This window comes from Amblyomma maculatum, chromosome 7 (genome assembly GCF_055883805.1).
Source record: "Amblyomma maculatum isolate TAMU_Amacu chromosome 7, ASM5588380v1, whole genome shotgun sequence".
Taxonomy (NCBI): domain Eukaryota; kingdom Metazoa; phylum Arthropoda; class Arachnida; order Ixodida; family Ixodidae; genus Amblyomma; species Amblyomma maculatum.
In genome coordinates, this window is record NC_139350.1 from 122991717 (window position 1) to 123017167 (window position 25451).

A 25451-nucleotide genomic window follows, 5' to 3' on the forward strand; every position below is an offset into this window, starting at 1 on the left:
CGTTCGCAGCCAGCAAACCTAACAGGCCCAACCTGAGCCAGAAAGATGAATGGTTTTGAAGCTGCCACAAAGCACCACAACTGACGGTTCTAGAATGACGGTAGATTGGCGGATGAGAAAGGCCTAGATGCTTTTCATTGGCTTCGGGCAAGCGCGAAGATATGCCCGATTATCATTTACTTCACGTGCCACATGCGCCTTTGCAGCCTTCTTCTTCTTCTCCCTCGTTTTAATGGCACATACCCACAGTGGGAGATTGGCCAGAATTCGTTGTAGGGGACATAATATAACTGAGAATGTCGATTTGACTGTATGATGAATAACCTCATAATTAGAAGTCAGTGTTGCTGAAATATTTTGAATTTTGAGGCGATAGTAATAAAAACAATAAAAAAAGAATTAAAATTGTAAAATAATAAAAAGATAATAAAAAAGAGAAAGATCAGCGCTAACACACAAATTTTTCAGCAGCAATATTAAAATTATGAAGTAACCCACACACCGGTTTTATGGTATACCCTTTGACGCTTGCTCTAAAGGAGAGGAAGACAGGAACTGTAAATGGCAATCTTAGGCGAGCAAGAAGTATTTCTAAATAATTTCTTCTTTGAGTAGCATACCTGCGGCAGAAGAGGATGTAATGTTCAATTGTTTCCACGTCATCACATGACGCGCAAAGATTCGACGGCGTGAATCCAGAGTGACATAAACAAAGATTGAGAGAAGGAATTCTACAACGTATGAGTGTCGTGGAGACCTCACATTGCCTTGAGGTACAACATCGGACATTTCAATGGAAATTTAAATGGTTAAAATCCGTAGTCGCAAGGAGTGGCTCATTGCTCAAGGAGCTTAACGTTTGAAGCCGTTCAAAACGCGATATATTTAGCAAAATAATATTGGGTACAACCTCGAGAACAGGCCCATTGAAAGCTGAATTTGCTAAATAATCCTTCATTGTATTAGAAGCGATGCCGCAGTGTCCTGGAACCCACTGAAAACGTACTTCCTGTAAATGCAACGGAAGGAAAAACATCAGGGTTTGTTTCAAAAGACGCATTTTCGGGCTTTCTAATGCTGCTAAGACTGACAGGCAGTCAGAGCATGATTACGTGAGTAACGTTACCGAGAACGTTTTGTAGGGCCAGACCAATTGCAAGCAATTCAGCAGTAAATATTGGTGTGTTATCAGAAATCCGTACAGAAAAACTCTAATCGAGTGCTTGAGAATAAACCCCTATTGCTGCTTTTTATTCCGATTTGAGGCAAGTGTGAAAATAGTTACGTGTAGTGGATACTGTAATAGGTAATCTTCAAGGTGCCCATTTATTACAGTGGTAGTCAAGTGTTTTGCATTAGATGGCAACGACTGGTCAAACCACAGTGCGGAAGTAGCTTGAACATTACCAACACGTCTTACTGACATAAGCGAAACTGCAATTTTGCACAGCAAGGATTGAGTAAATTCAAATTGTGGTTGCTTATATTGCGGCCAATGATAATCTAGAAACTGAGCTTGGTGTGTAATAAAAATGGGAGAAGCCACTCCAGACAGAGATTCCAGTGCTCGTAAAAAGATTCAGGAGCTGACATCGAGAGTTTGTCACATACACGGGCCTCTAAATAAAGGACCGCATTTGAAACTGATTTTGGCAACCCCAAAGATGGTCGTAAAGTTGGCGTCTCCTGTAGCAACAAAGGTTTTAGTTTGTATTTAGGACTGCCCGAGAAAATAACACAGCCGAACTCCAGAATTGGTGTCTAATAAGTTTTAAAGAGAACCAAAAGAGTATCTCTACGCATACCAAATTTCTTATGGGTAATTCGAATCAGGCGACCAAGGGCTCGCTCATCTTTCAGGCAATTACGTTTGATATGAGGCCGCCAGTCAAATTGGGAGTGGTATAATACACCTAAGTACTTTAAGGATTCAACCTGTGGGATTTATGAACCGCAATACGAAATGGAGATATAAAGTGGGTGTGCCGGTGGAAAAACGAGCAATGAGTTTTTCACATTAAGAATTATTTTTGCTTTACCCAGCCAAACTTCAAGGGCATTCAAGTATGCTTGCAATAACTGGTATAAAGAATGAACATCTCGTGCAGAAGAGAAAAAGGCAATATCATCCGCATACACGTACAATTTTATATTTGGATGCTCAAGAATATTCCTCAATATTATAATAAATACCAATGGAGATAGCACCGATCCCTGAGGCAAGCCTCTAGTTTGGTAATAAGTTTCAGAAGTTATAGAGCCTCTAGTGCTGAAAAATTTCCTATTCCTGAAGAATTCTTTAGGTCATGCAAATATGTAAAAACGTGGCCTAATTTCGTTTATCTTATTCAACAGTATAGGGTGTTCTACACTGTCTTATGATGTTGCGATATCTAAAGGGACCGATGCCGACACTTCTTTCGTCTTCATTGCTAACCTAATTCTACTCTCCAAATCTGTATGAGCCGTCTAAATCAAGCACCGTTGACGAAACCCAATTTGTACATCACTAAATGCATTCAGGGTCATAACAGGGTTTGTGAGGCGCAGGTGAACTATGCGTTCAATAAGTTTAACTAGAGTACAAGTCAGGGAAATCAGCAGAATATTATCCAAATCAAAACATTTTTTCAGATCTTTGAGGATTGGTATAATTTTAACAACTTTTCAGTATTCAGGTAACCAAGCAGTGTCGAGAAAAAAAACACAATATTGAACACTTCCGAGTTGTGATCTTTCAGCATAGAGACTGTAATACCGCCACACCCAGGAGCTGCAGGTTTCAGAGCAGCCGCTATACGATGCAATTCCGATGGCTCAACTGCAATGAAATCAGCACGTGGCGTAGGTCGAAGTAACGAAACCACAGTTTGCGCTTGAAAGCGAACAGCAAGACCATTAGCAATGTATTCAAGTTTATCTTTTGCTTCATTGGGCAATAACAACTCTGACTCAGTTACATGTGGTGGAGGTGAACTTAAGTTGCGTTCTATGAACCTATACAATGAGTTCCGATTAATTGGGTTAGAGAGATAAATATTCATAGTAGCATTATACTCATAATTTGCTATACGATTAGTTTTTTTCAATGAAGACGCATAAAATTTATAATTTATTCAATTTTGGGGACACTGGTTATGGGAAAGGCTTTTCCATGCAGCTTTTCAATGACGGAATGCTTTTTCACATTCTTCGTTCCACCATCAGCACGACATTTTGTTAGGGACAGACGATTTCACAGTGAACACCGAACGCTCAGTGGCATCTAACAGAGAAGAGAGTGCTTGTTGAGCACGCCCAGAAGGCTCAGATGGAACTGGAGCCTTTATGGAGGAAAAAGAGGAATTCACAAACTTTTTAGAGTTCATGGTTAACAAATGTTTGTTCACAAGTAATTATTCTAAGGGGAGCAGATACTATATTAAACGTATCTGGGAAGTGGTTGCTAGATGTACCACAATCCACTGTAGCCCATGCTGAAACCATTAATCCATTTGCTGCTAACGGTAAATCAACTACTGACCTAGAAGCTGCTCGCGTGTAGGTTATGAGGTTATGCCTGCACTATTACAGCAACACTCATCATTTACAGACATCCAGTTCAAAAACCGCTACCCGCATATATCTGAATGGTAACCCCAAACAACTTGGTGTGAATTAAATTCGCCAGCAATAATCAGTCTGTTGGCTGAACTCAATAGATCACTTAACAATCTGTTGTACGGACCCTGTTGGGAAGTAGGCGTTTGCAATAGTGAGAGGAGAACACTCTGGAATTGCGATATCAACTGCAAGCAATTCGCAGTCTTGTCGTAGAATTTTGTGTGACACTTTCGCCCGATGAAATGGTTTTGACGAAATCATATTAGCAAGCCCCCCTCCCCCCGGCCGCTAGAGCGATCTGATCTAAAAGTTCTAAAATATTTGAGAGAAAATGGCCGATTTCGTATGAGCATGTCATTTCTACATCCAATGGGTAAACGGTGGACACGTGACTATCCACAGGACCCTCACCCTGTACTTTCATTGAAGAAAAAGGATTAGGCGTCGTCTGGGTAGAATCTCCATCAACAGAGGCCCTAGCAACCATAGGAGCATGGCATACAGCTATACCAGGGTTACTAACTTGCAAAGCTGCAATTTCGGTAGAACCTATCTTTGTAGCTGTGACCTGTGACACAGCTTCTGTAAACGTGCTTAACATAACCTCGAAGAAACGATCAAGTGATTTCTCTGCAGCGGAGACAACCGAATTTGTCATGCCTGTTTCCACATCCGAAGCTAGTGTTTTTGCCCAAGCTGCATACGTATTCCTCCTATGGTCTGGCTGTGTACAGGCATCTGCTCTAGAACACGTTTTATGCTGGATAATGTCGAGGACAGTTTGCTTATTTGCGCGTTTTGGGCATGCATTATCATCAGTTGGGTAATCTGTGTGACATAATGTGCAAATTACCACAGCAGACGTGCACATGTAAGATGAATGGTTGTCTCCGCACAGTCTGCAGCATGTTGCGGATTGGCACGCCTTGCTGCTGTGATCGAATCGCCACCAGTTTGCGCACTGCAAAGGGCCAGGCTGCTGGGGATCTACATGATACACAATGGGCCATACCTTAATCTCTGCTGGACAGTTAGCCCCGGCAAACGTCACTATCATCAATTCTATAGGCACCCTGGCGCCAGCAGCATCGCTGCTGCAACGGAATAGTGAAAAGATGCCAACGCCAGCCTCACAACATTCCTCGGTCATTTCTTGCGGAGAAGCCGACGAATCCACGTCGCGTATAATACCTTTTGCACATGCCAGCTGTTCAGGTATAAAAGGCTTTACTGGTTATGATGCAGATGATGTGCATCGAAGCAAGTCTGACACGCACTGTATATTCGAGGACTTACAAAGGATACTTTTCCTGCCAAACGGACGCACCTCAGAGATTTCTAGGTAGTGGGGGTTGACAGCCATTAGCTGCTCCTGGAAATATTTTTGGATTTTTCAACTTCAGGGCTCCATCCCCAATTTGTACAAATGCCACCGGTAATATGCTTATTCCATTCCTTCCAAAAGATTCTAAGTCCAAGCTTTGGGCCAGCAGACTGGCAAACCAGGATGCTGAACTCCCACCTGGGGAAGCTATAGACATAATAGGCCTAATTGTACATGAACCCTAATTCGGGTTTAAAACAACTACTGGCCAATCCCCCGACGTGAAATGGCCTCACCGGATAGAACGGTCAGGCTCGCTGACAAGACAGGATCCAGCAGTCAGGAGAAGACAGCAGAACAACACACCAGCAAAAAAGCGCAGTAGCAAGCCACCAACCGAGCTTTGCTGTTCGATCTTCCTCTCTTCTTCTTCTTCCTTGGCTCAGCTACCATCGCAGGCGAAGCACCTGCTTCAACTTCCTTTTTCCCTACCGCGTCTACTTCGACGAAGTAGTTATCAAATGATGTCCTCGGCTGACATGAACTGCCTCTCACCAACATAAGCCAACCTTTTTTCATTTATTTGATCAATATTTCATCCTTCATAAGATTCTTCTTAAGCCCAGAGGCAATAAACATCGCAAAAAAGTTGCCCCTGCCCCACTGAACAGGGAGTTGCATCAAACTAGAAAGGTGTAGCGCGTCCTTGTGCCTCCAAGACAAATGCAACAAGACATTCGAAGAGTGCAGTCGACTCTTTTTTTTTCACTGTGACCTTCAAGATTACCAAATATCACAGAGGTAATACTTAATTTTGCGTTCGCTGGGTGATTTCTGCAATCAATGTGCAAAATTTAAGAAATGCACACTCTATAAAGCTGCAGATTTTAAAACGCACACATGACCGCGCCTAAGCTGGACGTTTGCAGAAAGTGTAGACAACGAGCAACATCCACGCTCAGACGTGCTCGAGATCAGCTGCGAATACCGTTATTCATTTTTGTCAGACACTACACAACAGTGTTATGCTTAGCACTTGCGATGTACAGCGGAGTCGAGAAGATCTGTTCGCGTTTTTTAAGTGATTTCAACTTGTCCCCTCATCGCATAAGCGACTTAATTTCATGTGCCTATATTTTGTCAGAAAAAAACGATTTATACATTTTATGCATGCCGGATATAAGTCAAATGTCTGTCAGTACTTTTTTGCATGAATGAGATTAGGGCGGAAACAACTGATATCAACCAATAATTTTCTCATCAGAACAAAAGTAGGTCGCGGCTGGTGCTAGCTTGCGTACAGCGCAAATAAACACAACGCAACTGCTCTCATATTCAACTGCTATGAAAAATAGGCGCCAGAACAATTAGCTTTCGTCGGAGCGGACCAGCTCAGGTTCCGCACAGCCATCTGTCGGGTGCATTATCCTGGCATCCATGGGAAAAATGCATCTGCAAGCTACGAGCCTCCATCCAATAAACACATCACCGCTCCACCCCCTAATAACATTAAGCTGCACTCACCATTCACCCTCCACCACACCCCCCCCCCCCCAAAAAAAAAAAGGAAAAAAATTGTTTCAACAAACCCACATTCGCCGATCTCCTCCATTAAAAATTCTCCATCCATAAGAAGCCCGCGCAGCAGTAGACTGAAAAACATAATCTGAGGACGATATTGGGATACTCTCTAATGCAAAATGGGAGAGCAGCGGTATCAGCGTTTTCGCGATATATGGAAGTAAAGTATTTTGTATGTATGTATGTATGTATGTATGTATGTATGTATGTATGTATGTATGTATGTATGTATGTATGTATGTATGTATGTATGTATGTATGTATGTATGTATGTATGTATGTATGTATGTATGTATGTATGTATGTATGTATGTATGTATGTATGTATGTATGTATGTATGTATGTATGTATGTATGTATGTATGTATGTATGTATGTATGTATGTATGTATGTATGTATGTATGTATGTATGCGCATTTACACAACATTATTCTTCTCATGCGTGAGAGAATTTCTCAGAAGAGACAAAGAAGACATAGTGAGTGGAGTAGAGTTTGTGGCTCTTCTTTCTCTTCTGACAAATTCTCTCTGACTCACAAAAGAGAAAAGGCTGCCCGAGAGACTGCCAGTGGGCCTCCATGAACTCCACATAAAAAGAGGCGATGGCATCATGTAACACGTTCCCACGCAGAGATGTCCGATGGGCATCGAGTTAATGGTGGTGTTTCCAGGGTACACGCACGTACACAGTCCCGGGCCAACGTTATAATGGCGCGGATTGTCTGGCACAAACTAAGGCATGTGTTTTCAAGCACTCCTCAGAACAGAATAATTCGTTTTATGAGAAGAACGCAGTTGCCAGTCAGTGTCTCAGCGGCACCAATGCGCGCCTTTTCGCGTCTTTACACAATACTAATTAATTTAGCCCCACACACCTCCCTCCCTCTCACTGCCCAGCTGCACCCCCCTGAGCGCTGCATCCGGTGCAGACCAGACCCCCCTCGTGACGCCACTGATTGCAGCAACCGTGAGCTTACTTAATGCATGTAATTGAGGCACTGAGTATGCACCTTCATTTTAAAATATTATAATGATTCTCCTGATACAATGCATTTTCTATTCCTGAAATGAGGTGTGAAAAAAACAAAAGTTCTAAAGGAAGTGTTTGTGAAATCCATGTGAACAAAATCAAATTTCCCTTGGAGCTGCTCATCAGAGGGCAGATGCTGCATTCCATTGCCATTACTTCTTTTGGAAAAAAAAACTAACCATTCATAGTTTTCCCAGGGTGCAAACACCATCCACAGCCATAATAACCGTTGAACTGTGTCATATGCTGCATGGCCGCACGTGCAGGTGCATCAGCACAGCAGCTGAAGCAGTACACCTGCAATATAGGCAAGCACAACATTTACTGTCGTACTAAAAATTACGACATGAGCAAAGGACAAATCAAAACGTTTTGACTGCTATAAGAACACAAGGTAGTGTAAACCTAAACAATTGTAATTTTATTGCTAGCCTTGCTGTGTACCTCTGTCAACAGTACTCAAGTTCCTTTCAACACAATACCTCTTGACACATTGCATATCGGCTGGAGAAAAACTAAGTGCCATGTAAAGAGCATTATGGGTAGTAATGAACTGCGCCCTAAATAAAAGTCTAATGCAGTGATGATGGTGGCATTGCACAAAATGGTAGAAGTAAGCGGTCCCCCTCATTACTATCAGCTGCAGAATGTGCCTTTTCGATTAGTACCCATCTTGCCTCAAACTTCTGGGGAGAGGTGCACTAAATCAAGCGTGTTAAAAGGAGAAGTACAATATCAGTGGCAGTGTTTCACTGTAAGGGTCTTTGTCAGGGCCTCAATACCCTAATTAAGTCACCTTAGTTTTAACACCCGACTGACACCCCTTTATTCAAGCCGTGCGCATCAGCAGGGTTTAACAGAGCCACAATTGTAGACTGATAACTCCACAATGCAAGACATCGATTGACAGTTAAGCTGTGCAATTTCTGCCAAATTTTTTATAAAATGAGTTTCTCATAAAAGATTTTCATAAACGGATACAATGTTTATTCAATGTTGCTTAATATAGCCTTTCTCTCCCTTTAACACCTTTTCATCAGCAAAAAAAATGTTGGGATTTACCTTGGACTGTACAATTTTATTGTGCACTGCCCACGTGATGCTATTAGTAGACAAATCATCCATTTGTTCAACAAATGTCTTTAGCACAAGTGTCATGTCTGGGTGTTTTTGTCCATACCAAAGTGCAGGCACAAGCACATTTTTTTCCTAATGTGTGCTGGCAGCTCATTCACAGTCATCTGGATTGGCCACACATAAACTTTTGAGGATTTGAAAACCGGACTTCCATCTGTATTTATAGTAAGGGTGATGCCATTTCTGGAAGACAATTCCTGGCTGAGCTCTATGTATAGGTAGCCATCTGTGATGACTTACATCCGATCCTTTTCAACAAAGAGGCTATCGTGAATCGAACCAAGTCTTCCGTAGAGTGCATCGGCAGTATCACTTTCCGAAAGTAAAGATGAAATTACGTGTGCAATAGGCAGATTCAAGAAGAAGTGTTCATCCTGTAGCATCTTCTGACCGTTGTACGGATGCCCACACACAGAGCACACTCCTCGTACCGCATTTCGTTCAGCAAGATCGCCAGTCGTCTCCGCGAGATGCTTCATGCAGTGTCCACAATAGAAATGGAAGCGGGCGCTTTAAAGTTCAGCCTCGACACTCTTTTTGAAACGGTATTTAGTTGCTGGAATGTCATGCCGGGCAAGCACATACATTATTAACCTTCGCAGGGCTTCCACTTCCTTCCACGGAAGTTTGAACTCCAAGACAAAGTTTACTGTGAGGGCAAGCAAATCTTCAGCAGAAAAGTTACTGTCTTCCTGCGGCTCGTCAGCTGACGTTGATGTTGAAGACGCTGCATCCATCGATTCGGTACACAAATGACCTTCTCGAGAAGTCTCAACATTCTCCTGAACAAGCTGCACCTTAGCCGGCACCCGCACATCACTACTTGATGCCGCTCCCGAAGCGGCCGCATTTGCAAGCCCAGTGTAAACATCGCTATCGGCTCCGTGGTCGGTCGAGGTGGCCTGTTGTGCCGGCGATGCCTGCGTCCGCCAGGTTGAACAATGAAGATATTGTGTGGTTGAATCAGGAATGGAAGAGGTGCTTCCTGGGTTCAGGTATTTCTTTCTAGGGCCCATAGTCTCTCCAGTACATTTGCATGCGAACGGCGATGTTGCGCGTCGAGAAGTGCGTGCATGCAGACAACTCTCCGAGCATGGAAGACTCCGATATAGAAAAAAAAAATGGCTGCCACCCTGCCTTCTGGTCTTGAATCAGTATCTTGGATTAGGTTGGATGGATGTGTATTGCTGACTGTGTCACTATGTGGAACACAAAAGCCTTTTTTTCATGCACACAATAAAGCAGTTATTAAACTAACGTCTCTTCTTTTAGTTATGATGCGTTATGGCAATTTTCAAAATACCGATTACTATTTACGTATTACTCATTCTTTCTGAAATTAGCATCCCTCTGTGTTGTACGGCTTCATCGCCATCGCCATCGTACCATGCCATGGACCATGCTTGTTATGGTGGTTCGTTCTTTGTTACGTGCTTTTTGCTGTGCCTAGGTGTTTTGTGTACTTTGTTTTCTGAGATACCCTGCCAGGCAGCAATGTTCGCTGTTGTGCGATTTCTTTGTGATCACGATAACCGCCTTCATGTCATCCCTGCGAGTGATATTAAAGATTTCGCGCTAGAAAATGAGAACGACTTTAATAACCGCACCGTATACAATGCACGTCTGAACAAAATGAACTACAAAAAAATCCCCATACGTTTACCTTGGATACGTAGACTGTTGGCTCCTTTAATTTTATCATAACTACTTCAATTTTCTGCTTACTGTTTATGCCAGTTGCAGAGCAGTAGATGGGCAGATCATGATTGTTATTCATTTTATCCAGAGTAATATCAAGAAGCACATACTACTCAAGCGCTGTGTCAGAGCACTGTAAACTACATAAAGTGTGCATTTATTAAACAGTTTCATACTTACTTGCATTTAGGTGGCTTGCACTGGCACAGACATGGCACTGTGGTGTGAGGTCACCACTTGGGGTACATGTAGCAGATGAACGTTCACTTCTATTTTGCTTAGAGTGCAGCTGTTGATCTTAAACATTTGCTTGTTGAAAGTAGCTGCTTTCATGCAATCTAGCTTGTGTTCAGTTGTTGGCTACGTTTTTTCTTGTGTTACTTCAAGTAAACTATGACTAATTTTTTTTATTTCTTCAGTTCCACCTCACCAAAGGCATAATAATAAATAGAATTGCAGCAGAAAATATTTTGCAGGGTCAAGGACACTGCCCAAGCCATATGGGGCGCTGATGCACTAATGGAAAGGAGCGTAACGACCGCAATTTATTCGAAGAAAAAGCATCAGGGGAGAAGCCCAAGCCCCCATTGACAGCAGGGAAACTTGTGTCATTGAAAGCTGGCGAAATGCTATTACAACTTAATTTGATAATCATATATTAGTGGAGCAGACCTATGCTAGCTTATTAGCAAAGGCATGTCTAGTTCTTCCCTAAACCTCTGTGTCAGCTGACATTCAAATGTGGTGCATTTCAAAATATATTTTTACTCTGGTAGATGCTTGGGCATTGTCAACGGGGTGCAGAGGGAGCACTTGCCCCCCACCACAAAGCCACACCAGCCCTTGCCCTCACTCTCATTGCGAGCCATCTTCACTTGTGCTTCCTTATTTTCCCACTGAGATCAGTAACAAACTTTCTAGAATGTTTGTTTCGACCCCAATGAAAAAAAAACATGAAGGAGGATTGTTTCTTGAACCTCCTCTCCTCCCAACAAAATCCTGCTGAGGCCCATGGGTGCATGTGACGCTTGACTGCAGAAAATGGCATGCATGACCGCTGGATTTGGGGACCTCTTTTGTAAATTTGGGCAGCTGCAGACATTTGTTCAGCAGTACAAGTTTTCTATTGTTGAACAACACAACAGTGCTAGTTCAACTGATATGGCATCTGTGACTTGTAATACTAAAAATTGAATTCTCTCCTTGTAGCAACACTCAAGCACTGGGCTGCCCTGAGGGCAGTGGATATTGCCTGCACCGAGAACGGGTTGACCCGCATTCTTTCAGAGAAAATTCAGGACATCCTGAAAGCCAAGCTACGCAAGCCTGTAAATATGTGTGTGGTACAGTCGGCCAACTGAACCAACCTACGACAGCTAGCTGGTCACTAATTAAGTGGTATTCAGCCTGGACCTAGCTCCTAGAGTAGGAAAATAAGCCATATAATTTATTTCACCTGTTTCCTAGCTTTTTGTGTGACTATTTGCCGGAACCATCAGCAACTGGTTCCAGTAGACAATGTTTTCTAGCCAATGGTTCCAGTACCCAATGGTTCCAGTAGCCAATGGTTCGAGTAGCCAATGGTTCCAGTAGCCAATGGATCAGTGGGCACTGGGAATCTGGCAGTAAACCACTACCACTGGAACCAGTAGAATACCAGTAGAAAATTTTCACCTGGGGTAGGACTTTTTGAAATCGTTATATTGGCGAAATCGGTGCAACTGTATATTTCTGAATGACCTGGTCGTGGAGTACAATGTATCCGCTTTCACCCAAGCTTCGCGTTTTGAGCTCAGATCTAGAGGTCGCCAAAATTTGAAACTATTATCTACCATACATTCGAATAAAGCTAGAGTATGCTCTTAGAGTACGAACGTACTGCATGGCCCTATTTTTGGTTACGCAAGGTAACCAGCACGAGCGAAATGGCATCGTGATCATGCTTTTCTCGCTCGCTGGCCAATGAGCTACACAGATGTACAAGTGACTACAGGAAATTGTGACCCTTTTTGAATGATCCCTGATTGTTGCGGCCACCTATCGATTACACACGGCGAATAGCAACGCATTACCGCAACGTCGGGACTAGCATCTCCCAGTTGCATGGACCAGGATGCGAACAGCGTCTCGTTGCTGCAGGTCGGGAGTACTGCCCGGCGGTACAGGGCGTTTCCCTTAGACTCCCCAGGTTTAAGGGACGACGCATGACTGAGGGCGCACCGCGCCAGCGCACGCAGACCGACAACTTGCTAGTGTCGAGGCGGTGCTTCTCGCGGCGTTGCTTCCACGCCAACAGCTGCAAAAAAAAAAAAAAAAAACTAAGAGGAGCGCAAGGAGACACCAATTCTTCACCACTTACGCCGTCCCAAAAGCAGGTGGACAATAAAAACTTCAAACAATGACTACGAGAAACAAGCAGCCTGCTCCTTCCTAGGCGCAGTATCATGAGGTGCGAAAAATAAGCGCGTTGAACAATTAGAGACGTGATGTAGAATGCTTCTCCCAGCTAAAGCGTGGAATCCTCGCAGTTCAAATTTTGTACAGAAGGGACATTTTGTCGCTAGTATCTTTTAATACTAAATTTGTTTGGAGTACTTGCCTGATTCGATCAAAAGAAGTCAGATGTTCCCATCTTATGCGGCGGCGACAACACCAGACGAGCCGCTGCCCCATCGATGGTACTGGTGGCGCTAGCTCGTGCTGCTTACAACTCTGAAGCAGGAGACGAGGGGCCGAACGTTTTTGACAGAAGGTTTCAGTTGTTGTAAGCAGCATGAGGTGCCGCCGCCAGTACCGTTGCTGGTGGCGCCATCTTTCTATTTTTTTCTTGCTTTTCTTCGCGATTTAATATTACAGACAGCTCTTTTGCGAACATTGTAAGCCGTGTTTTCTGCTGTGCATTTTATTCTTTAACAATGCATGTAATCCCACTCCTGCCTAAGGCCTTCTGTGAAGGCTGGCAGTATTTCTGAAATTAATGAATTATTATTGCTTAGGAACAGAACTGTGTATTTTAAGAAATGACAATGATATACGAATTGCATATTTGACAACTCACATTCCTTGAAAATTGGATTAAAGCACTTTTGAAAAGTAGCTTCCACTTTCTTGAGTGTGACATGGACACCACGCCATCAAATAGTCGCACGAATGGGCGCTATCGGCGCTCCTTATCTCCTCCGCGAGCGGTCTATGCCCGCAGGGTCGAAACAAACTAACCGACACTAACAAAAAGCAAAAGAGCGTAACACGCCCGCCCGAGCCCCTCCCCTTGCCTCCCTTCTCCCCTGCCCATCCCATCCCAGCCCTCTCCAATGTTCCAAGGAGTGAGGAGGAGGCCGTCCTTAAGAGGGGTTGTCGGCAGGGGGAGAAGAACAAAGGGATTCTGAAAGCGCAGGGACTAGAAGGCGGGGGAGATAACGCATTTGCAATACTACATGGGACTAGCGGCCAGGGTTTCGACATTGTCTTGTTTCGTGCAAACCCCGTAGCAACCGGGGTGTATATATCTCCCCATGCCAGCATAGAAACTGCATTGGACGTTCTGGCTACTGGAATGCCTAACCGAACTGAAAATGAGTTGGTTGTGACGGGGGACTTTAATAAAGACAAGAACTCCGCCTTCGTTCAAGCTGCACAGGAGCGGTTTCTACTCAACTGGAGTCAGCACCAGCCTCAAAGCACCATACATTTGGGAAGCAGATAAGACTTGGTTTTACGCTGAGCCTCATCAGATACAGAGCACGTCATCAGCCGAGTGGAAGCCAAGTCCCACTACTTCACTGAACATCGCAGCGTCATCTTTGGTATAGATAATAAAAGCCTAGTCGTTACCCGAACAATTTGTCTTGTCTATAGACCGTTTTACCGAGAGCAAGCAGGAGAGGAGGAAAATACTCTCTAACCAGATTCCTTGTGCCGGCCCATTGTTGCTAGTACCGAGTGGGCTATGCATTCGCACGCTTCATGCATAGCAGAGCGGCCTTGCACCTCGGTATATTGTCGTTTGAGAGACTTAAATACCTTTATTAGCAGCCCTTTTAGTGACAATGTTATCGGCACAGCAATGCGTCATCGTGGACTGCACAGAGTCAAAGAAATCGCAAGATGATTGCCGAAAGCGCATGCGGGAAGCATGCAACGACAGTCCGAGTGCGGCTGTAATATGTTTCTGCTTCACCGCTTTCCAGACTATCCTTATTTACCTCACCTATGCACGTTTGGTATAAGCCATCATATTTGGTAGCAATGATGGAGTCACGAATTGATGCCCATTTTACTTCCTCCGCCGTAGTAAACACGCACGCCGGGCAGGCCGTGCTTCCCGCAAGCCCTCCGCGCCAACGATACGGTGGATCTCTCCCGCCAGCGCAAAAAACAGCATGCTAAAATCTGTTCTTCACTTAAACATAAGCCGGCAGCAAAAAAATATTTCTTGCGGATTTGAGAGCCATACAGTGTTATTAATAATTGCAATACAAAGAAGTTTCGCAACACACTGCCGCTCATCGTCTGCACGCTGGCTCCGTTGTTAAGGCATCACCGAAATTTACATCTTTCTTTTACTGATACAATGCGATCGGCAGTAAGACAGTTCCATGAGTGACCATTCATCCAGCGCTCAGCAATTACAAAGCGCCGTCGGATGTGCCTTCGATGCGAAACAATTTAGGCCTAGCGACGACTAGGGAGTAGCGCTCGGCGATAATGCCGTCGTCCGCCGCGCCAGCGGGCCTTTCATAAGCGCTGCTGTATGTGCTGCTAATTTGTCGTCTTCGTTCATGGTGCAACTGAGAGTGCACATTTTTTGACGTTTTTCTCAACAATACGTAGCTCAAACGAGGCTTATAATACGGGACGGGAATACGACGTTGCTGCGATGCCGGACGTACACCAAGGCTGCATAAAAACGCCGACGGATGGTACTTTAGACACTACTTCTTTTACATGCTGTCCTTAAACCATGGTTTAACTTGATTGTATACATTGTTGATGCAGGACAGCTCGATCGTATGCTTTTCGCACCAGGTTGTCGGCGCACCACAGACACGCATACATTCGCCAGGCTCGGTTCGCGATAGGAGCGGTTAGCGGCGTAACCGCGATAAACGCAGCACGTGCCTTTAATGCGAAATGAAAACAGCGCAACATTTAATGTAAATATGCCTTGTCGAGAGGAAATACAAGACATAAAATGAGTCGCACTTCTTGTTAAATCAATGCGGCGATGGATGGAAAACGTCTTTGAGTATCTGTATTCCTCGTTCGGCAGCTGCCCGTACGGTTCATTTGCTGTGTATTTGTGTGTGCAGTTACCATTGTGATTACAAAATATAATTGAAAATACATGTATCGTGAAAGATACAACAGACACATTCTCACAGTTAACTCTGACGAGTTCGGCCTGCGAAGCGGAGCACCGTCCTTCGCAGTCGCCGCGGCTATTAGTGCTGTTTTCAACAGCTGCATACCGCCATGCCAAACGGATCATATACGGTTTGCTGGCGTGCTCAAACAAAGCACAAAATAGCACCAAGGTGTCGGATAGCTCTCACGAGCACCACGAAACAGCACTTTTACACTGCCACATCGCAGCAGATGTATGCGATAAGGGACAAGGCGGGCAACGTCATCACGAATATGAACAAGAGAGTCGAAGTAGCCGAGGAGTTCTATACAGATCTCTGCAGTAGCCAAAGTAGTCAGGACCGTAACGAGATTGGCGGCAGGGAAAAGCAGTCATACGTTCCACCAGTGACGAAGGACGAGGTCAAGAAAGCATAAGAAACTGAATAAGGAGAAATCAGCTGGAGAGGATCAGATAACTACAGATTTGCTGAAGGGGGAGATATCGTGCTAGAAAAACTGGCCACCCTGTACACGCAGTGCCTGGTGCCATCGACGGTACCGGAACCATGGAAGAATGCAAACATTATCCTCATTCATAAGAAAGGGGACTCTAAGGACTTTAAAATTACAGACCAATCAGCTTACTGTCTGTTACGTATAAGGTATTTACTAAGGTAATCGCTAATAGAAGCAGGACACCCTTAGACTTCAATCAAGCAAAGGATCAAGCAGGGTTTCGGAAATGGTACTCTACTATCGATCATATCCATACCATCAATCAGGTGATAGAAAAATGCTCGGATTATAACCAGCCCTTATACATAGCATTCATTGATTACGAAAAAGCATTTGACTCAGTTAAAACCTCGGCGGTGATGCAGGCATTGCGTAATCAGGGGGTAGACGAGCCGTACGTGAAAGTGCTGGAAGATAAATATATTGGCTGCACAGCAACCATAGTTCTGCATAAAGAAACAAAATTCCCATAAAGAAAGGTGTTAGGCAAGGAGACACGATCTCCCAAATACTATTCACAGCTTGCTTAGAGGAAGTATTCAGATACTTGGAATGGGAGCAGTTAGGGATAAGGGTAGATGGAGAATACCTCAGTAATCTGCGATTTGCTGATGACATTGCCTTGCTAAGCAACTCGGGGGATGAACTGCAAATAATGATTGATGACCTAGACAGGAAAAGTAGAAACGAAGGCTTGAAAATCAATATGCAGAAGACTAAGGTAATGTTCAACAGCCTCGGGAAGGAACACCAGTTTACATTAGGTAGCGAAGTACTGGAAGTAGCAGGCGAATATGTCTACTTAGGACAGGTAGTCACCACAGATCCGGACCATGAAAAGGAAATAACAAGAAGAATAGGATTGGGAATGAGGGCATTTGGCAAGCAATCGCAGATTATGACTAGCAGCTTACCGGTATCGCTCAAGAGGAAAGTATACAATAGTTGCATCTTGCCTGTACTCACCTATGGGGCTGAAACGTGGAGGCTGACCAAGATAGTTCTACTTAAGTTGAGAACAACTCAGGGGCTATGGAACGAAAAATGGTAGGGGTAACATTAAGAGATAGGAAGCGTGCACAGTGTTGTGCCCGGCCAAAGCCGCCCAGAAATTCAGCCGGACGCCAAACTTCTTCGGCTAACGCCTCCTTCACAAAATACGGATACTTCTCTGTAAAGCACCAGTGCACCGGAGGTGAGCCGTGCCAAAGGGAGAGAAGCGACGTGTTTCAGCATGAGCTGAGCATCCAGACAGCACGGCGCCGTGGCCCTGACGGTGAAACCCTTCTCGCCCCGCGGCATATTTGAAGCGAGAGCGCAGCAAGCTCTCCCATTGGCCCTGCGAAAGTGCTGCCGTCGGACTGGACCATTTTGAGCGTCAACGGTTCTCGGCGACGGAGTCTCAAGTGCTTCCGTTCGAGACTCCGAGTGTGAGTTCGTCACTAGCGTCCATCGGGAGCAGTTCGCCCCCTGACAGTGCGGACGCGGCAGAATCTCCCCGGCCGTCGCTGCGCGAGAACAGTCGCGTACGGCTATGTTAGCTTTCGGCCCCAGAGCCGAACTCGTTGTTTAAATGCCTGTAAATAGTGTATAAAGCTTTTTCTTCATCTCACCAACGCCGACTCGGATTCATCGCTACCGCCCAGGGAGCTGACAGCCCTCGTTCACGAAACGGGTCACGAGCGCTGCGTTACCAACTCCTTGGCACAACCCTGTTGACGGTGGGCTACTGTGTGATAACCCCACTGGCACAACATTAGTGGCAGCTGCGGGATCCACTGGCACAACATTGGATGGCAGCTGCGGGATTGACCGGCGTCAGGCACCTCGGCGCGGTGAGTACCTGAAGTTTCCCTCAAACGCCAGACTTCTCTAACACACAGGGTAGCTTAGAGAAAGGCTGAGCATAGCATTGTGTTAACCTTGCGCGTTTCAAGCCTACAGGAAGTGTTTTGAAAACCAAGGAATGCTAAGAGGGGAATCAGTGTGAGAAAGGCTTGCGCATCTCTTGCTAGGAGCGAGATAGCGAACGTATAGTACACTATTCTAAAAAGGCAAACAACAAGAGGCCGGTGTAAAAGATGGAGAGTTACAAGGTCAAAGAACTTCTCCAAATTTGTGAGGAGTTGGGCATCGATTGAGGCTCAACAAAAAGAAAAAAGGATATTCTTGAGATCTTGCAGGCAGAGAAAGTGACGGTTGAGGAAGCCGCAGAGGCCTGGGATGATATTCAAGAGAGAAAAGAGAAGGAGGAAGCCAAAAGGCTAGAACTCCAAAAGCGCGAGGAGCGTAAAAAGCTAGAGCTCCAAGAGCGCGATGAGCGTGAAAAGCTAGAACGCCATAAGCGGGAGAAGGAACGTCGCGAGAAAGAGGAGAAGGAACGTCGCGAGAAAGAGGAACGTGAACGTCACGAGAAAGAGGATCGTGAACGTAGAGAACGTCGCGAGAAAGAAGATCGTGAACGTTGAGAACGTCGCGAGAAAGAAGATCGTGAACGTAGGGAACGTCACGAGAAAGAGGACGCCCGCGTAAGGAAACTGATGCAGCTGGAGATTACAGCCCATAGAATGAGCGTGGAAAAGATTAAAGCTTTCAATGCCATTCAGTGTAACGGTTCAATACCGCGAGACGGTACGCCACGGTTCCTCATCGCCGAGGATATGGCAGATTATTTGGCAGACTTCGAGAGTGTCTGTAGAAGTAAACGCTTAGAGCGAGATAGTTGGGCGCAGAAGTTGGTAGCTCTTCTCTCCGCTGAGGCGTCGGAAGAAATCAAGCGCGTGATAGACGTTGATTTGAAAAGCTAAGATTGCCTGAAAGAGTCTTTACTGAAAAGACATCGGCTGTCACCAATGTAACTTAGGGACAGGTATCAACGAGAGGAAAACTGTACTAAAACATTCTTCGATTTGGCGTATCAGTTGAAAGCCGCTGTAGGCGAATGGCTAGACAGTGCGGAAGTTCCGGAGCAAATCCAACTTGCACCGGAGTGTGAGAAACAGCTTGGGGAAGCGGCCGAGCAACGTGACCGCAGTAGAGAGCCGACCGAGCCTCGAACAGATGAGTATTGTGTTACGTTGGTCGAGACGGTTAGCGCAGGCTTAATCGGTGCGAAGTAAGAAGTGACGCTGCCCAGCGAGGTGAACTGCACGCCGACCCAAGTAGCTGTAGGAGGATACAGTTCCACCAATCGAGAGTGGGGAATTGGCAGCAAATGAACCACCTGACAACTCAGAAGCAGAAGTTGTAAAGCGTGGCGGAGATGTAGTCAGGCTAGGAGACGACAAATTGGCGATGCCCGAGATCAGCGTTGTCATAGATCATCACTCGCGGAAAAACGAAGTGGCGCTCATGGAAACTGCGCAGCCCACGAGTGGTGAACAGCGAAGGCAAACCCATGACGCGTACGCTGTCGAGAACCACACCTGTGAAGTCAACAGCGAGCGACTAGACAGGAGCCATGTTTCGTGTCCTGACGCGCTCAATTGTATTGGCGAAAACAATAACCGTAGTGCGAACATGGACCTCACGCGATCCGAAACGCCCCAGCTATCAGACGACCTTGATCGTGCGGCGGTTAGCGCTGAGCGATGCGGCACACCGGCGGATCAGAGTAACTTGAGTGGCGAGCCTGCAGAGGATATGCCTAGCTCGGGGGCTGGCGTGAGCGAGCCTTGTCCTTGTTGGGACGCGACTGGCAGTGAGTCATGCGCTGCTGGCCGCGATGCAGGCGCGGCGCCGCACTCCGACGATGTCGGCGCCATACTAGCTCCGGTTACGGGCAGCTTGAAAGAGCTGGCACAAAAAGAAAGAAAGCAAAAATTCAAGTGCTGCCGCCGAAAAGAGCGGAAAGGAAGGTGCATGAAAGAATGTTCTCATCGAAAGGTGAGAAAACGCAAACGATCGCGAAAGGAAAAGAAACGGCGATCTCAGCGGCACAAATGCACCCGTGCTGAGAAAATGCGCGATTGGTGCGCAAAGCGTAAGGAACGAGACAGATCGTTCAACAAAGCTAGTAACTTATGCATGTCTGTTCTTTCACGCACAAAGTGGAAAGAAAGGTCTCGTAGAGAAATGGACAGCCGAGGCTGTAGCGGAGGGAGGAGAGCCAAACCGCCCGAATACTGCTACGCATTCTGCCGCTTGAAGAGAGCAGCACAATGCGAACTCGGATGCTTTCAGTCATGCATTTGAGACATAGCTACCTAAGACGAGCGTTTCATCGCCAACGCTAATGCTGTAGGCAGATCGGGGCAAAATTGAATGACCTCCTTGCTTCCTCAGTTATGGTCTACGGTCCAAGTGATTTCAAGGACTGATTATTACTGATTACTGATTATTACTGATTACTGATTATTACTTTCCCTACTATTTAATGTATCATTAATGTGCAAAATTGTTGTTTGAACCTTGTGTACTGCATCCTATACACTTGTCTCTTGTTGTAGTGGGAGCAAAAATGGGACAACCATTTAGCTAACTGAATTTGAAAATTTTGCCTCTGTCTGGTGTTTGAAGGGTGACCGAGGGTACTTGCTTGTGTTGGGTGTTGCCTGTTGTCGGTCGGTTTTGCAAGCCGCAGAAAAGTCTACCGTTACCAGTGGCGAGTGGCAAGGGCATCGGAGCGACCTGAGCGAAGTTGATCGGCGTGCCCCGGCAACAAGGCTGTCGGCAGAGATCCTGACCTGGCGAATGGAACACGAGGCACGTGAGGCTACCTGGCGCCCGGACACTGGACGTGAGCTTGGAGGAACCTGGCGAACGAGCGCGCCCGGCATCCGAGAGCTCGTCTTCCCGGCGCATTGTCTGATGGCGGGGGTGCTATTGTGCCCGGCCAAAGCCGCCCAGAAATTCAGCCGGACGCCAAACTTCTTCGGCTAACGCCTCCTTCACAAAATACGGATACTTCTCTGTAAAGCACCAGTGCACTGGAGGTGAGCCGTGCCAAAGGGAGAGAAGCGACGTGTTTCAACATGAGCTGAGCATCCAGACAGCACGGCGCAGTGGCCCTGACGGTGAAACCCTTCTCGCCCCGCGGCATATTTGAAGCGAGAGCGCAGCAAGCTCTCCCATTGGCCCTGCGAAAGTGCTGCCGTCGGATTGGACCATTTTGAGCGTCAACGGTTCTCGGCGACGGAGTCTCAAGTGCTTCCGTTCGAGACACCGAGTGTGAGTTCGTCACTAGCGTCCATCGGGAGCAGTTCGCCCCCTGACAGTGCGGACGCGGCGGAATCTCCCCGGCCGTCGCTGCGCGAGAACAGTCGCGTACGGCCATGTTAGCTTTCGGCCCCAGAGCCGAACTCGTTGTTTAAATGCCTGTAAATAGTGTATAAAGCTTTTTTTTTTTCATCTCACCAACGCCGACTCGGATTCATCGCTACCGCCCAGGGAGCTGACAGCCCTCGTTCACGAAACGGGTGACGACCGCTGCGTTACCAACTCCTTGGCACAACCCTGTTGACGGTGGACTACTGTGTGATAACCCCACTGGCACAACAACAGTGGGTCAAAGAAATAACTCAAGTTACCGACGTTCTAGTGGAAATTAAGAAGAAGAAATGGACATGGGCAGGACATGTAGTGCGAAGGGAGGATAACCGATGGTCACTGAGGGTAACAAACTGGATTCTAAGGGAAGGAGAGCGTAGCAGGGGGCGGCAGAAAGTTAGGTGGGCGGATGAGATTAAGAAGTTCGCAGGGGTCAAGTGGATGCAACTAGCACAGAACCGGGTTAAGTGGAGAAATATGGGAGAGGCCTTCGCCCTGCAGTGGGTATAGTCAGGCTGATGATGATGATGATGATCATGATGATGATCGCAGCATCAACACGCACAGCACAGCGCAAGATGGCATCAAGAGGAGCTGGAGCGGACTTTCCCAATTTGGCTCATATGGGGCGCCACCATCAAACTAGGATGGCTGTGCCCAGACATCGAAACTAAAATCGTCTATACAATAAAGCTAAACCAAGCGCTTAACCACAAGCGTAGCCATGCAGCCGTTGCTTTCGCAGTTCAACTAGGGTTAACCATAGCTAAATCACAGCCTACTTTTTCTTTTTGTACATTGATTTCTACTTATAGTTTTACATTTGTATATGTGTTCGGCTGTGAATATATTCTCAACGGTTATCACCATCAAGTACTCCTCCTGGCCTTCTCCAGGCCGAACTGCATGAGAGGAAGAGTTTAAGAACCTCTAGAAAAGGAACGAACAGCATAAATTCTAATTCTGCTGGATGGAAAAAACCGAAGATGAGTGGGGAGCCAACGATGTATTTTTACAGAGAAACACACATTTTTAAAAGCACTGCGGCGCAATCTTTCAGATGATAATGTATCGTACAATCCATGCCGGCCCTCTCATCTCCCGCAGCCTTCCAGTGCGGCGCATCACTGATATAAAAGACAGCACATCGGCAACCGTCTCGAAAGCGGTGGAGCTGCCCTCGATCAGCTCGCCGTCGGTGACGAAACGTAGGTCTTTTGTGTCTTTCGTTTCACTCTGATAATAAGCGATAACATTCTTCCATTCGGCCTTCGTGAGGAGCGCCCTGGGCCGTGCCAGCAGGTCGTACTTGTATGAGAGCACTCGATTGAAGTCTTCCACCTGCTTGTTTATCATGGCTAGTGTGAAACGACCACGGACGTGTCTGGGTAATGTGGCGAGTTCTTCTACTGTCAGATAAGACAAGACTTTGTCGCCCTGCGCCAAGTCCTTGTCCGGTTGATCAGCCCCTGCAGCGGCTGCTTGGTCGGCCGGCGACGAAGGAAAGAGGGGGCCTACCGATTCCTCCTTGTATTGAGCAGGCTTTATCTGCTGCTGGAAGTCCGAGAAATCGTTGGCATGTATACCACTGCACTGCTCATACTGACCGAGCCGAACCCTTTGCTGACTCTTCACAGCTGCCTGAACATTTGTTTTGGTCTCTTTTACCAAGCATGTGGCATGGGGTGGCAGCGGAGACAGTGTGGCGTGGACATCAAGTGATTGCAGTCGTTCTTTAAGGTCGTCCATCTCGCTGGTCATCTTTGGTAGCGCGGCCATTCGGCGCGGAGTCTGGAATGGTGTCGGGCTGCAGGAAGAGAGTGACCAGTGGTCGGAAACAGATAAATAACGGACGTAACGCTAGCGTAGTGTGTCGGGAGGGAATGCAACAACTGACGGACAACTTACGAGCAACAGCCGCCGCTTCCAGCGATGTTCGAACGTTGTAAGCCCCGGGTGCACGCACGTTCGCGTTTTCATCTTCGTTTTCGTCACAGGTTGAGTGAAAATCAAGAGGGCGTTGGTAAATAGCTTTTTGCGTTATAAATGTTGAGGCGGTTTCGCCAATTCGTTAGGAATTTATGGCGATTCGTGTTCTAGGAAACGAAGAAAAACAAATGCTCCCAACACCACTGGTGTCGATAGCATAAATTAATAAGTAAAAAATAAAAATCGCCTATGAACGACAGCAGGTGGACAAAGAACATCGACGTGGCCTTAGGTGTATCTTCGCAGGGGAACCGTCATGGAGAAGTCCTATCATTCAAATTTCCCTCCTTCGAATGGGTAATAGATAGCTGATATAAAAAGTTTGCTGCTTAGAAGATTGAGAGATATACGGGTCGTGGAATCCACGAAATTTAGAAACAGTCACACCGCACAAAGAAAATAAGTAGTGAGCTATCACAATTCCGTCATTCGCATACACTCCGGATAATAAAAAGGCAACTAATATTTGAGATGCTTTTTAGAGAATAAGTAGGAAGACGGGTCATTAGGCTAGGTTTTTTTCAGCTTGCGGTATTACAGGAGAGCTTGCGGAGCTTCTATGCATGGTAAATAACGGCATCGAGCACGAAAGGGCAGACAGCAAGGGGGGTTCTTAATCTGCTATAAGTGGCTGGGCAGCCCTCAAAGCAAAGAGGCGACGAAACGAAGCGCCTAAATACAAAACAAAGGAAGACGACTTCCAAAGAGAAACAGAACGAGTTCGACTCGGGAAACAATCCAATGCGCACTTTGGACGAAGAAAAAGTTGTTGAATTGAAAGCCGTGGTATCTCTTGGCAAAGCTTCAGTAGTAGAAGCAGCTGTTATTAGGCTATGTGGTGAATAGACAACCCCTATACTGGCAAATCAAGGCACATCAGGAGCGTTACGTGGGAAGCTATATGTATAGTGAGGAAAAGTGGTATACAACACGCTCCCGGTGCCGGAACTCAAGAACACTAGGGAACACAGCGTTTCAATTCCATATAGCAACAGGTGACATCGAGACAATAGTTGCGGTGCTTTATTTTATCAACATGCATGTGTCACTGCCCCTGTCGCTGATGGAGTTTCGATGTCGTTTTCTCTAGTTTTCCCGAGCTCTGCAACCGGCTGCGTACCGTATACAAATTTCGCTCATCACTGTACGCACGTTTCATATGGCCTTTCCTGGTGGGGAGCTGGAATTAATTGATGGCCTTTTTTCAGGGGTTCAAATTGACAGTTCATATACTCTTCGGCCATTTTCGTTGGGCAATTGGAAAGCTGTTGTCCCAGGAATACCTACTTATAGCGCTGCAAAGCACCGCAGAACCATTTAAAAATTAAATTTTCCATGTGACAGTGGTTTTCATATAGCAGGACACGCGAAGTGCCAAAATTTAGCCCATCACCTATATGCTTATAGCCTATTAAAACAGTAATTAATTTCAATAAAGAAATTTGAGAGAAGCTATCAATAATATGAGACGGGCGACGCATCTTTCAGGTGCTAAACACTTTTTTTTTTGCCAATAAGAGCGCCTCTGTAATATAGCGGTCCCGTCAGTTTTCTTATTCTTTTGTAGAAATTATTTGAATCATGCTCTGAGAAAGAGTGAGCCACAAATGTAGCCGATGTTATTGAAAAAACAAAAAATCCCTCTCTTAGGTATGAACAAATACAATATATCTTTAAGGCTGTGGCAGAGTAATAAAATGTGGTGTATTTGAATGACAGGGTCCAGACATCTACCACGATACAGCCGCAGCTACAGATAACACTGTGACACCACCATCTGCATGTATATATTTTTAAAAAATCATATATAAATTCCTGTCTAATCCACGAGTGCTGCTGGGGTCACTGCGCTATATGGTGAGTTCTACCAGGATATGCCATTATGTTAATACCTACCAAAACTAGACAGTTTTCCTAAAATCCCTAATGGACTTAAACTTATGGAGGAAACCGAT

At 45.8% G+C, this 25451-nt stretch overlaps 1 protein-coding gene and 1 pseudogene across 1 annotated transcript; both read right to left on the reverse strand.

The window, feature by feature from the left end:
- Nucleotides 1-7713: 7713 nt before the first annotated feature.
- On the reverse strand, nt 7714-11243 carry LOC146184601 (uncharacterized; annotated as a pseudogene).
- An 11320-nt stretch (nt 11244-22563) lies between these two features.
- On the reverse strand, nt 22564-23268 carry LOC146184602 (SKA complex subunit 1-like). The gene has a single exon (XM_084608590.1). The coding sequence runs from the start codon at nt 23266-23268 to the stop codon at nt 22564-22566; it is 705 nt and encodes a 234-aa protein (XP_084464716.1).
- Between the last annotated feature and the right edge of the window lie 2183 nt (nt 23269-25451).

Coding starts and splice junctions, on each gene's coding strand:
- LOC146184602 (XM_084608590.1), bottom strand. CDS start 23,268: ATGACCAGCGAGATGGACGACCTTAAAGAACGACTGCAATCACTTGAT.